Raw genomic sequence first — 15756 nt, 5'->3', positions numbered from 1 at the left:
ATATCATAGTCATATCCACCACCATCATCATCATCTAATGGGTAGGGATAAAGAGCTGACTCATCCTCCTCATTGGAGTCTTCAACCTCAACTACTGCATTAACCCTCTGCTTATGCGGACAAGACTTAGCAAAATGTCCTATCTCTTGACAATGGAAACACTGTACCTTATTACTTCCTGTCATGGGTGCCTTTCCTTTATGATCAGCTCGTGGAGGAAAAGTGGATTTTGGAGGTGCTGAGCTACTAGGTTTAGTGGCTGAAAAATTCTTCTTTACCTCCCCAGCTTGGAAACCAAACCTTCTAACTGGTTGTGCTAGAAGCTCCTCTGCTTGTAGGGCCTTGTCAAAACAATCCCTCACTGAGTGCACTTCAACAACTCCGATACCCCTGTTGATTTCAACTCGCAATCCCAGTCGAAACCGAGATAACAGTTGCCTTTCATTCTCCCTTATGCCTGTACGAGAATAAAGTGCGTCAAACTTGTTCATGTACTCGGCAACAGTCATAGTCCCTTGACGAAGAGAGTTCAGCTGGTCTTGTATGCGAGCTCTGAAGTTGCGTGGCAAGTATTTATCTGATAATTCAAGCTTCATCTCTTCCCAACTAGTAGGTTCTCTACCACGGTCTTCCAACTCTAGCTCATAGGTCCTCCACCACTCACGAGCAGCCCCAACTAGCTTAGCACGAGCTAGTTTCATCTTCCGTTCTTCAGGTAACTCATAATAGTCAAAATAGTCGTCTAGTGCCACTATCCAATCATAGAACAATTGGGGGTCATATCTCCCATCAAACTCCTTTAGATCGAGCTTGACCTTCTGTGAATCTCCAGAATACCTCTGTTGCACGGGACGCTCAGTCTCAAAGTATCCTCTTACATGCTCTTCAAAAGTAGGTTGTGCCACCGGAACCCTCTGTGGTGCTCTCAGATTAGGGTTTGCTCTCCTATTAGTCAACTGAGTAACCACATTCATTGGAGAGTCCACTTTGGGTGTTGTACGTGAATTGCCAGTAGGCTGTTGGGATGGGGTCTCTTCATTCAACAACCTGGCATCCAATTCAGCCTTCAACTCAGCCTTCAATTCAGTCCGTAAGGTTTGCTGTTCAGCCTTCATCTCAGTCCTCATAGTCTGTAGCATCTCCATAAGAGAAGCTAGGGTAGGGGTGTTGTTCCCAGCCATGCTCTGATACCACTTAATGTAGACTAGGATAGGGAGTCTAACCAAGGCTCAACTTCAGGAACTTTTAAACAAAGAACAACCAGTAATGATCCACATATAGGCAGCAATCAACAGATCAGAAAATAGAGAAGAATTAATTCTCAGAAATCAGAATTCAATCCCAAGCTGTCCCTCTAAGACTTCAGATTATGAACCAGCAAACCATAGCTACTTCAGGTGCAGAAATAGGTTCTTAACAGGGTATAACCTGGTTAACATTCAGAGGCAGAAAAGCAACAATATCCCTATCGGTTCTGATCTTCTCACTACAGTCCAAAAAACTAGAGATTTTAATTATCTCTCAAACGACTGATCAAAACAGCCCCTCTTTCAGGTCGAGTGTTCCCTTGATGGTAAGGAAGGATCGATCCAAAATCCAGCCACAACTGAGGGCTGTAAGAACTTCAGGGAAACAGAGATCGATTTCTCAACAGATGGTAATTCTGGGCAGAATTGGAATTTAAATACCTGGTTCGTTGAACAGCAATAAACCCCTTGAAAAAGAAAACCTTGAAGGAGAAAAGGAGCACTTGAAGATGAACCTCTTGGACTTCTTGCCGCAAAGAGTCGTCGGATCGAGCACCAACCCAATACCTTGATCAAACACAAGGAAGTTCTCTCGCAGAGAAAACAGCAGCAGCAGCAGCAGCCATGTAGTTTGTAAAAATCGTGGCTCATTAAAAGAGCCATAGCTTTATTTATAATGGTGATAGGGGTTACATGAAATAGAAACTAACTTTAGTTTCCAAAAACTGAAATAGGAAACTAAAAATTAGGAACTCAACTAGTTACTATATCTGAAAATAGAAACTTACAAAATAGAAAGTCTTATGACTGAAAATTAGAAACTAATTTAAGACTGAAATTAGAAACTAATTTAAGACTTCAAAATAGAAACTAAATTACTAACTAAATGACTAATTAGTAACCCCATCAGCAGCCCAAATCGTGGGCTGACTTGGACCAGATCTGGGTCGACCCAGTCAGCCACTTGGGTCGACCTTGGTCTTGGTTCTCCTTGTGTAAACCCTTGGTACTGCATCACTTACACACTCTCAGATCACTCCTTCACAAAGGCTCAACAGAAAATAAAGGGGGAGAAGAAATAAAGAAGAAGGAGAGGAATGGATTTCAGAGAGAGTCAGGGAGGGGAAAAACAGTTCACGACAGCCATGGTTTTCATACCAAATTTCAGTTCTTCAAAACTTCAAATCTAAAACTCCATAGTGTATTACATTACTACTTAAAGGAAAACTCAAAGCATCTCAATGGTAACTAATTAAAAATGGAAACTAGCCTAGATAGAAACTGAAATAAAAATCCAAGCTAAATAAAATACCACAAACTAATGTCTAACCTAAAAAGGAAAGTAAATAAGAAAATCCCAAACCAAAGAGATCCCTTCCATCGCCCAACTGCATCAGACTATAGTGCTATTCTTGCAAGAATTGAGGGGTTTTCAGAAGGTCCAACCATCATATTGATAAAAGGAAAAAGGCAAAAAAGTGCAACCTGACCGCATGTTCTTAGTCATCTATGGTAGAGTGCTTTTTGGATAGTGTAGGAGGCATAGTTATCAAAGGCGTAAGGCGACCCAAGGTGGTGGAGAATGGTAAACCTAGTTGACATTTTAATAACTTTGGTAGGAGTTACTTGTAAGTTGTATCTTCCAACCTCTGGGGTTCTCATTCAGTTAGTGCTGTTGTAAGGGTCTTCGGAGTTCGGACCAACCACTATTGTGAAGGAATTGGCTTGGTCTCTGGCAGCCTAGGGGTATAGGTGCTACCAACCTTGGCGAGGCATAACCGTGTAGTTGCCTAGGTTTAATATATCCACATGGCCTCCATGTGTCAATCTAGCTCTGGTTTTTAGTTAGCCCCCTACCCCAATGTAAGTGGCCATCCATAGCAAACGGGTCATCATTGAGGCTACAAGCCTGGCCTTCACCTTGAGTTGCTTGGCATTTTTAGTAGAACTGGTAGTGCCTTGATTATAGGTAATTTATATACCTAGTGACATATACTTGCTTGTCTACTGTATATGATCTGGGTGCTATTTTGTATTTTACACATTGTTATGAGAAACTGATGGAGGTTTAATGAATAGATTGGCATCTTTTGTTACAATGTAGGTGAAATTTATCTTTGATTTTCCACTATATACTTTCAATATGAAACTGTCTTAACCAAGACATTAATGACTTGTTTTGATACTCAATTACTCAAGTTGATTTTCTAATCAAAGGTTTCATTGAGTTCTGATGCAGATTTGAAGACCTACTCATGTAGGAAGCAGGCCTAGCCAAACTGTGGCCTACGGGTTGCTGTTTTATTGTTTTATTTCTTTTAGTCTTTTGCCCTTGTTTTGGTTCAATTGGTTGACGCATTATCTGATAAAAGTTGTGGTTCAGTTTGGGTCAATTTAAGTTGTTTGTTTTATTCTCTTAGACAAGTAAAGAGTTAGTGGAGTCCACATCAGCTAAGATCTGATTATCTTGTAATTCAAGCTATAACCGGTTGGGGATCTTTCCTATTTGGAACTTTCCTAATTGGTCACTCGTCCCTCTTTCTATTTTCTATCTATAAAGGCAAGCTATTGCCCAAGGTTTAAGATCTCGATCTCGCCCTAATCTCGCTAAGCCATAAAAGAGAGATCTGGCGAGATTTCGCCGAGATCTTGGATTTTTTCCGGTCGACTTAGTGGTTGGTCTCGGTGGCCATATGGTCTTTGTAGGCCCTGAAATTTTCCATTTACCCTAGTTTAGACCTTCTAATCACAGTGGAAACATCAGTTTTTTAAATGTCAGACCTAAAATGATACTTTGACTTTGTACCCTATGTAATAGTCTCCAACTCTTCGGACCCTAATGCTCTGTTCCACAATCCACATTCCACACATGACACAACATCTAATACTTTTAGAAGTTAGAATACATATAATCAATTTAAAAAGCGTAAATAATTATAAGAATTTAAAAGACATCATATATAATTACTTAATTGTTTAGCATTTAACATTGACGACTGATGAGTCACATTCACATACATTGAAATGACATAAGCCACATAACTATATAGGAACAATACATATTACTTAACATTTAGATATATTACATGTAGTGTAGGAATGAAGTTTGGCAAGAAAAAGCACCAAATCCCATCAACAACGTGTTTTTTTTCTTCAAAGTGTAGCGAAAGAGGCGATTCTGGGCTGTTTTTCGACGAGATGGGGTCAAGATCTTGAGATCTCGCCGATGAGATCTCGGTCGAGATATGGTTGGTTTTGTGTATTGCCTGTTATCTTGTCTCGGAATATCTAAAAAGAGAGATAAAGCGAGATCTTAAACCATGCTATTGCCCACGATTTTGGGAGACTTTGGCTATTTCTGCCCTTCTTCTTCCATGGAGAATCCTTGTGTGTAATTAAGGAAAGGAATTTTTGTGTGATCCAATTGACACCTTGCGGTGGGAAGCCCGGGTGGGTCGTCTATTGTTTGTGCTCTTGCGCTACTGTTGTTCTTCAATTTATTGTTGATCTTCTGTCATTAATCCGACCATTGTTAAGTAAGATCATTCTCAGAAAATTCCCTGTTCTTATTTCTGTTTTCCTGAGAATTTTACCCAAAACTTGTTTCCCAAGCTATTCAGGCTAGCCCCATACAACCATCAAACACCCCCATCCTAGGAGAGAACTCGATCCAAAAATTAGTCTATTATGACCTGCTGATATAAGTAATCTCCCTCATTTTGTCCTTTGGACCCAGTTTTTAGGCCTTGTTTTTAAATCGGTAGGAAGCTTTTATGTATTGATTTGTGGTACTGATCTCTTGCATGTTTTAGACCTATTATCTATCTATGTTCAACTTCTTAAGCCATTATTGAATTCTGTTTTCTGTTTTTTTATCTTCCAGTGTTCTATTTCTAATAGTTGTACTCCTAATTGCTGATTTGAACTGGTCAATAGGTCCAGGTTATCAGTAGTTATTAACCATCCCATTCGTTGCACCTGATCTCAGTTACATGCCCTTTTGATCCCTTGTTTTATCTTAGCCCTATTTCTCCTTGAATGTGGATTATTCCATGATATAAGATCTTGTTATTTGACTGTTTGATTCCTTCAATTCAGTTCTACATTATCGAATTCTGTTTGTTCTAATGGATGCAATTGTGTATTCCAAACTCTTTCCTATGGCATCACATTATATGGGAGTTACACAAAGGATGTTTGGGAGGACATTTTTGCAAGGACAAGACTATTATATAGGTGACAGATCAATATTATTGGCCACATATTGCAATATATGTCAATCATGTGATCAAGAGGTGCCTAATATGTCAGCTTGCTAGAGGAGTGAAGCAAAATACGAGTTTATACTCACCATTACCCGTACTTCACACACCTTGGCTGGATGTAAGCATGGATTTTGTGTTTGGACTGCCCCCTACGAGAGAACGATATGATTCCATTATGGTAGAAGTAGATCATTTATCAAAGATGGCCCATTTTCTGCCATTTGGCGAGACTTTAGATGTATATCAGATTGTAAATCTGTTTTCCAAGGAAGTAGTGCGACTATATGGGTTGCTGAATAGTATTGTCTCTGATAGTGACATGAAGTTCATGAGTTACTTTTGAAAGACATGTGGCTGAAAACTAACATAAAGCTAAAGTTTATAACTGCATTCCATCCACAGACTGATGGACAGACAAAGGTAGTGAACCGAAGCTTGAGAAATTTGTTGAGATGCCTAGTTAGAGATTATAAGAAGACATGGCCCTCCATCCTCGACATTGCTGAGTTTGCTTACAATAGTTCATTGAACCAGGCGATAGGTTGTACTCCTTTTGACATATTACTTGAAGTTCAGTCAAAGCGACCTATTGATCTTGTTCCACTTTTGCCCCAAGCTTGAGTTAGCCTCAAGGTTGGCGAATTTTTGAGCCACATCTCTGAGGTGCATGCAGATGTTCGATGATGCATCGCTTTAAGCATTGATATGTATAAAGCTATAGCTGATTGCCACCAACGTTATAGTTTAAATTGGGAGATGGTTCATGTCAAGCTCGAGAGGTTCCAAACTGGTGTCAACACTAAACTCCACCCAAGAAAGATGGGTCCTTTCAAGGTGTTGAAACGAGTAGGACCTAATGCTTATGTGATCGATGATATGACCATAAACAATGTTTTCAACGTGGCTGATCTTAATCTTTCTATGGGACATCACTCAAACAATGGTGATGTGGAACAGATGTTGAGACTGCCTCAACTCAAGACACACATTGTTGATGTTATTGAAGAAGTATTGGATGATGCCTACAAGACTACTTCTTGTGGTATTGGTTATCATGCAACGAATGGAAAGGCCGTCCATGACATGACAATACTTGGATTCATGGTGATGATTTCAAAGAATCTCGATCCCAATATGTATAAGTGCTACATGTCTTTCACCCATTCGTCGGGGACGAATGTTTCAAGCCAAGGAGAGTTGATTTAGATTTGAAGACCTATTCACATAGGAAGAGAGCCTTGCCAAACTGTGGCCTATGGGTTGCTGCTTTACTGTTTTATTTCTTTGGTCTTATGTCTTTATTTTGGTTCAGTTGGTTGAACCATGGTCCAATTTAAGTTGTTCATTTTGGGACAATTTAAGTTGTTTGCTCTATTATCTTAGACAATTAAAGAGTTAGTGGAGTCCACATCAGCTAAGATCTAATTGTCTTGTAATCCAAGCTATAACCGATTGGGGATCTTTCCTAATTGGTCACTAGCCCCCCTTTCAATTTTCTATCTATAAAAGCACTTGGTGTCAATTGCTAATTGGTCGCTAGCCCCCCCTTTCAATTTTCTATCTATCAAAGCAAGCACAAGGCAAGCTATTTCCCACGATTTTGAGAGACTTTGGCAATTGCTTCCTTCTTCTTCCATGGAGAATCCTTGTGTGTGATAGAGGGAAGGAAGTTGTGTGTGGTCCAATTGACGCCTTGCGGTGGGGAGCCCTGGTGGATTGTCTATTATTCGTGCTCTTGTACTATTGTTGTTCTTCAGTTTATTATCGATCTTCTATCATTAATCCAACCATTGTTAAGTAAGATCAGTCTCAGTAAATTCTTTGTTCTTATTTCTGTTTTACTAATAATTTTACACAAAACTTGTTTCCCAAGCCATTCATCCCAGCTCCATCCGGCCATCAAACAGCCCCATATTTTGATTGAGTCTTCCCCCATCCTAGGAGAGAACTTGATACAAAAATTAGCCCATTAAGACCTGCTGATCTGCTGATATAAGAAATCTCCCTCATTCTGTCCTATATCGATTTAATTTTAGGCCTTATTTTTAAATCGGCAGGAAGCTTTTATGTTGCTGTTTATGTATTGATTTTTGGTACTGTTTTCTTTCATGTTTCAGACCTATTATCAATCTACATTCAACTTCTTAAAGCAATTATTGAATTGTGTTTTCTGTCTTTTATATGCCCCTGTTCTACTGCTAATAGTTTTACTCCTAATTGCTGATTTGAGCTGATCAATAGGTTCAGGTTATCAGTAGTTACTGCCTATCCATTCCTTGCACTTGATCTCAGTTACATACCATTTTGATCCCTTGTTTTATCTCATCCCTATTTCTCCTTGAATGTGGAATTGTGGATTATTAAAATATTATCTGAAGTACCTTCTACATTCTGTTAAAGTTCTGAATTCTAATGCCTTGGTGCCTTGCCCATTTTTGATAGACTATGTCATTGGTTTAGGTAATATAGTTAGAATATCTGGATGGGGAAGAACAATGAGATGAGAGTTGGAGAAGAAGAGGGAGAAGGAGAGAAGTCGATGGTATGGTAGAATAGTATGTTGTGAGTAGAACCTCACTAACACCAATATATTACTTCACTAACATATTTACAAGTAATTACACATACCTCCCTAAGGAGGGAAAAAGGGAAAAAAATAAAACATAACATGACAAGTTACTAAACTACCTTTAGAGCAATATAACTAGTATCTCTAATACTCCCCCCAAGCTGGAGAATATCATACATTCCCAGCTTGGATAGCATAGAACTAAACTGATAATAAAGAAGACCCTTTGTGAAGATATCAGCCAGCCAATCTCCAGTCCTCACAAAAGGTGTATATATGTAATCAGAATCGATCGTCTCTTTAATGAAGTGTTTGTCCATCATTATGTGTTTTGTTTATGTTGCATAGGGTTGTGAGTTATATTTATGGCAGCTTTTTTGTCACAATAAAGCCTTATAGGTGCCTCAGTATCAAATCCCAACTCTTGGACTAGCCTTCTTAATCAGAGAAGCTCACACACTTCATGAGCCATAGCTCTAAATTCTGCCTCTACACTAGACCGAGCCACCACAGGTTGTTTTTTGCTCCGCCATGTGACAAGATTTCCACCTACAAATGTACAGTAGCCTGATGTAGATCACTTGTTAGAGACTGAGCCAGCCCAATCTACATCAGTGAAGTCTTCTATCATCATGTGGGTATGCTTGGCAAAAAAGTAGTCATTTTCCAGGAGAGGACTTCAAGTACTGGAGAATGCGGTAAACTGCATCCAAGTGCCCACTCTTGGGAGCATGCATAAATTGACTCACCACCCCCATTGTATAAGTAATGTTTGTACGAGTCAAGGACAAATAGATAAGCTTCCCAACTAGCCTCTGATATTTCCCTGCATCAATAAGAGAAGGGGCAACATCTTTCCCTAGCTTATGATTCTGCTCAATAGGAGAACTTGCAGATTTGCAACATAAAATTCCCGTTTCTTTCAATTGGTCTAGGATAAACTTCATTTGGCATATATTTATGCCCTTCTTGGATCTGGACACTTTAATCCCCAGGAAGTACTTTAACGGCCCTAGATCTTTGATTTCAAACTGTTGGACTAAGTAGGTCTTCATCTTGGCTATCTTAGCTCTGTCATCACCAGTTACCACAATGTCATCAATATAGACAATCAGGGCTGTAATAGTGCCATTACCACGCTTAGTGAACAAAATGTGGTCAGCGTGACTTTGGGAATAGCCATTCTTTAGAATGGACTGTCTGAACCTTTCAAACCAGGCATTTGGAGATTGTTTAGGACCATACAAAGCCTTCTTGAGAAGACACACCTTTCCTGCAGTTGAAGGGGACTTAAAGCCAGGAGGAGTTTGCATAACGCCTCCTCTTCTAAGTCGCCATGTATGAAGGCATTCTTCACATCCAATTGATACAATGGCCAATCCTTATTCGTTGCCAGAGATAAAAGGACCCTTATGGTGTTATGCTTAGCTACAAGAGCAAATGTCTCCTGATAGCCAATCCCACACTTGACTGTACCCTTTTGCCACCAGCCTTGCCTTGTACCTCTCAATAGAACCATCTGACCGGTACTTGACTGTGTAGACCCTCCTGCATCCAACTGGGGTTCTCCCCCTTGGAAAGTTGACCAATTTCCATGTACAATTTTTCTCGAGGGCCATCATTTTCTTACTCATGGCTTGCTTCCACTTAGGGCCAGACATTGCTTTAGAAACATTCTTGGGAATAGACACAGATGAGAGAGCAATAGTAAATGCAACACCTGTAGGGGAGAGAGTCATAGGAAACAAACTGGGCTATAAGATTAATACAATCTCTCTTTCCCTTCCTAATAGCAATAGGAAGATCTAACAATAGGAAGATCTAACTCTGATGAGGAAGTAAGGATATTACTTGACTGAGGAGGGTGGATCTTAGGGTTTGGATTCAAAGGGGACTCTTGACAAGTCTTATTGTTCCTCTTTGTGTACATAATGTCCACCTTTTCATTACCTGAACCTGACCACCTCTTGAATGATCACCAACATCAATAATATCTACCCCTTTGTGTCTCCCAATGTCGAGCATAAAAGGAGAGATAGGTAAAATGGGGAAAGAAAAGGGATTTCATCAGTAGCCTTTGCACTCCCATTATTCTTCCCTGAAAAGGATGCTGATGAGGTGCAAAAAAAGGTGCAGACTCAAGGAAGGTGACATCTTTAGAGAGAAGCCTTCGTCTAGAAGAAGGATGATAGCATTTGTAACCCTTGGTAGTGGAAGAATAGCCAAGAAAGATACACTTAAGAGCCTTTTGGTCAAGTTTAATCCGAGAAGACTTGTTAATATGGACATAACATATACACCCAAACACTTTGGGGGGGAAGAGAGAAAGAAGATTGAGGAGACAAGGTGTCCAAGGGAGTTTTGGAGCCAAGAAGTTTTGTTGGCATACGTTTGATAAAAAAAGTAGCTGTAAAGAGAGCATCAGACTAAAAAGTTTTAGGAACATGCATGCCAAAGAGTAGACTCCTACTGACTTCCATAGGATGGCGGTTTTTCCTCTCAGCTACCCCATTTTGTTGGGGGTGTGTCAACACAAGTTAGCTGATGGATAATGCCATTATCCGTAAAAAAAATCTTGAAGACCACCATACATATACTCCCCCCCTTTGTCAGAACAAACAATTTTAATATTAGTGTCAAACTGGGTACATGTCACATGATTAAAATTTTTAAAGGCATCATACACATCACTCTTTTGCTTTATTAGAATAGCCCAAGTAGCACAGGGAAAATCATCAACAAATGAAACAAAGTAATGAAAACCAAGTAAAGAAGTAGTTGTAGAAGGCTCCCAAACATCAGAGTGCACAATATGAAAAGGAACAATAGATCTATTACCATGATAAGGATAGGAAGAACGACTATTTTTTGCAAAAATTTCACAATGAAAGACATGGGAACTAGGAAAAGAAGTAAATAAATGAGGTAATTGTTTCCTCATAATAACAAAAGATGGATGTCCTAAACGTTGGTGCCACAATATCACAGAATCCACAGAATTGCTATCAGTACGTTCACACACATAGGACTGAGTTGTAGCAAAAAAAGGTGATTGAGGTTCAAATAGGTAGAGCCCTTCCTCCTCACGCCCACTGCCAATACTCATTTTCGTCACCAAATCCTGAAAAAGACAATGAGAAGGAAAAAATGTGACACAACAATTTAAGGATTTTGTTAGGTTATTCAAATGTAAGAGATTAGTGGCAAGGTTAGGAACATGAAGAACATAATCAAGTGAAATGGAAGAAGTAATAGGAATGCTACCTTTACCAAAAATGGAGGAAAGGGAGTCGTCGGCAACCCTGACCTTATCTTTACCGGAACAAATAGAGTATGCATCATAATAATGGGACGTACCAGTCATATGATCTGTAGCACTATAATCAATAACCCAAGATGGAGTTGTGGAAGGAGCAGATGAGGAACCTGTAAGGCGGAAGTTGAGGAATGTGGCACTGTAAGTGAAGAAGCTGAGAGCCCCCCAGTTGTGACATAACCTTGCGGAATGCTGCAATATCCTCCTAGTAAGGGAACTATGCTCAGCTTGTATGCTAGAAGCTAGACCCTGTAGTAGTTGTATACTATAAGCAGACCCTATAGTAGCAGTCTCAGCCTGAACACTGTAGGCTCTAGCTCCCACTCTATGGCCACCACGGGCACCACTAGATCCACTATGCATGCTAGGAGGATGGCCATGAAGAACTCAACATCTCTCTTTGGTGTGCCCAGATTTCCCACAATGATCACATCGTCTGTCATTGCCACGAGGTGGCCCTTGACCTCGGCCGCCGTCACGCCAATCTCGCTGAGAGTTAGTAGTAAGGGCTTACCGCTCAAGAGGAGGGCCAGGTTCCATGGCCACCCTCCTGGTCTCCTCACTTTGCAGATTGCTACACACTTCATCAAGAGATGGAAGAGGAGACGGCCCAAGATTTGTATTCGGATTGGCTCATACTCGGGATTCAAACCACCAAGCAAGAGAAGAACACGTTTCTTTTCAAGTGTTCGATAAACCTTAGCTTCATCTTCAGGATTGGACAGTTGGAGGTCCCTATAGTGATCATACTCTAGCCAGAGACTAATGACAATGTTGTAGTACTCAGAAATGGTCCTATCCCCTTGCTTTATGGCAAGGACCTTTTAGAGTAGTTGATAAACTTTGGCCGAGTCACCCACACAGTCAAAAGTTTTAGTAACACTGTCTCAAATATCCGTGGCAGTCTCTTTTCTCATAAACCTTCTTTTAATCTCAGGTTTCATAGAAAAAATGAGCCATGTCATAACAGTGGAGTTTTTAGTCCCCCACTTTGGATATGTTGGGTCATCTGGGTTAGGAGCCTTAATGGTACCTGTAACATACCCGAGCTTTCCCCTACTCCGCAAGGAAAACTTCACAGAATGAGTCCAATCCAAGTAATTTGTGTTGTCCAACTTCACAATAGAAATTTGAGTATTTGGGTTATTGAAGGTAGAATGAATAGAACCACTCGATGCACTGGTTGAAATATCTCCAAAGAGGGCCCCAAGACCACTATCATCAGACATATTGTAGAGAAAGGGTCACACACAAGGTGGGGAGTACACACTCTACCCAAAATTGCTTTCCTTGAACCAGAAAATAATCCAGTAACCAATCCAAGCATACACTTCAAAGGAATCCACACCATCTACCTTCTTCAAGGTGTAGGATCATAACATAGGAGCTCAATAGCCCTAAACATCATTCCTCACAAACAAATAGTAATTGGACGCATCATAGGCAACATTTTAGAGACAAAAAGGCCAAAAAAAAGGGTTGGCGGTACCCTATATGCAGTGATATTTTGCTTTGTGGCTGCACAACTCAAGGAGGCTTGTAGCGAGACCAATAGGGGTGATAATACACCTTAGGGAGACCCCAATGGACTTGGTTTCAGCACCAAAGTTGACCAGATGAGAGAGAAAGAGAAAAAATACTCTAGGGCTGGCGGTGAGCTTATCTAGGCCTGGTTTTGCTTCTTGCAACCTTCAAGTCTCTTTCTTCAAAGAAAAACTCCCCTTGGTGTCTGCATGGTTTCTTTGCATGCCTCTCTCAAAGTTTCTTCAATCTTCTCACATAAAAGTCCCTTTCTTTGGAACCCCTTTGTAACCTAGGGTTCCAAAAAGAAGAGAAGAAGGGAGGAGACTAGTAGCTCGACTCTCAAACCAACCTTACAAGCTTTGATACCAAGTTAGAATATGTGGATGGGAAAGAACAATGAGATGAGAGCTGGAGAAGAAGAAGAAGAAGTAGAAGAGGGAGAAGGAGAGAAGTTGATGGTATGGTAGAATAGTATGTTGTGAGTAGAACCTCACTAACACCAATATATTACTTCACTAACATATTTACAAGTAATTACACTTACCTCCCTAAGGAGGGAAAAAGTCATAAAGGGAAAAAATTAAAACATAACATGACAAGTTACTAAACTACCCTTGGAGCAACATAACTAGTATCTCTAACAAATATCTCATATATATTTTTTGTGGCTTGGTAAATGAATCCCATGGAAATATGCTGGTAATTGTCTTAATATGCTATCATAATCTCCAATATATTTATATATATATATATTGCACTATGCCGTTGCTGGATTGTTAGGTTCAAGGCTACAACAACGAACATAACCTTATCCCAGTTTGATAGGGTCGGCTACATGGATCCGATATGGTCTAAGATAATAGTAAGCATAAGAATAGAAGTACTAAAAAGAAGTAAAATGAGGTAAAAGAAGAAGTCAAAGCAGCATCCTTGGAACATCCCCTACAAGGGGTTGCCTACACGGGTCCTTGTCTTCCACTTACCTCTATCTGCGGTCATACTAGAATCGAGCCCTACCAGCTACATATCTTTTCTTACCACTTCGTCAATAGTCATTTTAGGTTTGCCTCTCCTTCTAGCTCCATGTAATTGAAACTGGTCACTCTTCCTTACTAGGGCATCCATGGGTCTCCGGTGAACATGGCCATATCACATCCCTCTCAACATCCTCATCTCTGCTATACCCAATGTATTGAAATTATTCTTCTTGACTGCCCAACACTCTGCCCCATACGTCATAGCTGGTCGATTTACTGTCCTGTAGAAATTTCCCTCGAGTTTAATAGGCATGCGTTTGTCACATGCCTAAGGCATCAATACTGTTAGGTTCAAGGCTAAAGCATCAATATCCAAAGCGCTTGTAGTAAAATGAGGCAATGAAACTATGATTTTTGTTGTTTTCCCTTAAAATTCTTCTTCTTTGGGTTTATTAAAAAATAGAATTAAGGGAGAGCATGTAATAACAAACCAACTCACTCCCAAAGAAGTTTCTTCTTAACTTTGCCTATTTATTTGAATGTGCATGATGTTACAGGAATGATCATTGCTATTGTTTGCAGGACTAGTAACAAGAAACCAACAAAAGCACGTTTTGGAATGATGCCCATAGGTACACCAAGAGTGCCTTATCGAACTCCTGGAGAAGGAACTTGGCAGTGGGTAGATTTGTGGAATGCTCTTGTAAGTCATTGCGTCCCTAATATTGGATCAATAAGCAGTCTAGGGATTCACGTTAGTACATAAAGAAGACTGCAGGTGTGACCTTCGGAATGTTAAAGGGTATCAACCAAGTGCATCTCTCATTGGGTAGAATATGAGTCGTTTAAATAGGCTAGTGATACAATCGGTCAAGTTCCGTTCATGTACATGCCTTTTCAGTTTTTTGAAAGACTTGCATACACGGGATTGTTATGGTCCTATGATCATGCCAAATGCTGGTCTTGATGGGTTCGGGCCTCTGTATATGCATCACTTATGTATTTTCTAACAAGAGTCCTTTGATTGCAGTACCGAGAACGTGTTATCTTTATCGGGCAACATATAGATGAAGAGTTCAGCAACCAAGTATTGGCAACAATGCTTTACCTTGACAGCATGGAGTCTTCCAAAAAGCTTTATTTGTATATCAATGGTCCTGGTGGAGATGTAAGTTCATTACTTGTTTTCGTAATGACTCTTTTTCTCCCTTCTCATCTCATTTCAGTGTATGTGCAAGCATGTATGCAAGAACATGTGGACGCATTGCTAATTTATTGCTCTTTTCATTCTTCCTAATGAAGACTTCTATGCTTTGCAGCTTACTCCAAGCATGGCGATATACGACACTATGCAGAGTCTGAAAAGTCCTGTTTGCACCCATTGTGTGGGATATGCTTACAGTCTTGCAGGCTTTCTTCTTGCAGCTGGAGAAAAGGTTTGAACATTCTCCACAAAATCACTATTCTTCTGTGGAATCTAAATTAAAATGGATGAAACATATGAAACTTGCAAGTAGAAATCACTCTCTTGGGAAGTTGGATTTCAATGCGGTGATACATCATATTTGGTGGAAAAGGAACAAAAGATGGACTTCTTGCTCACGGTCTATTGAGCAGATTGCTGAGGCCATTGCTTTTGAGATCAGGAATGAAATTCTCCACAACTGTGCTACTTGCCCTGATACTTGGAGAAAGAGGCACCTTGCCTATTCTTGGAACCTGCCTCTCATGTCCACTCCCCCTTGGTTAATGTATCATATGTGTCTTTTATTGATGTCCCCCCCTCCGGATTTTGTTGTATCCCCCTTTTGGTTGGATGTTTCTCCCCCCACCCAGGTTTTATTGTATCCCCCCCTCC

The 15756-nt window shown here is 40.2% G+C and overlaps 1 protein-coding gene across 1 annotated transcript in view; it reads left to right on the top strand.

Annotated features, from left to right (window-relative positions):
- The window catches only part of LOC122089135 (ATP-dependent Clp protease proteolytic subunit-related protein 2, chloroplastic), a 33539-nt gene that overhangs the window by 13741 nt on the left and 4042 nt on the right, over nt 1-15756 (top strand). The window contains exons 5-7 of the mRNA XM_042658633.1: nt 14481-14601; nt 14929-15066; nt 15218-15334. Coding sequence (XP_042514567.1) covers nt 14481-14601; nt 14929-15066; nt 15218-15334 — 376 coding nt within the window. The remainder of the gene's footprint in view (nt 1-14480; nt 14602-14928; nt 15067-15217; nt 15335-15756) is intronic.

This window comes from Macadamia integrifolia, chromosome 9 (assembly GCF_013358625.1).
Source record: "Macadamia integrifolia cultivar HAES 741 chromosome 9, SCU_Mint_v3, whole genome shotgun sequence".
Lineage (NCBI taxonomy): Eukaryota > Viridiplantae > Streptophyta > Magnoliopsida > Proteales > Proteaceae > Macadamia > Macadamia integrifolia.
Note: the sequence above shows the minus strand (reverse complement) of the source record. Positions and strands in the feature narration are given on the sequence as shown.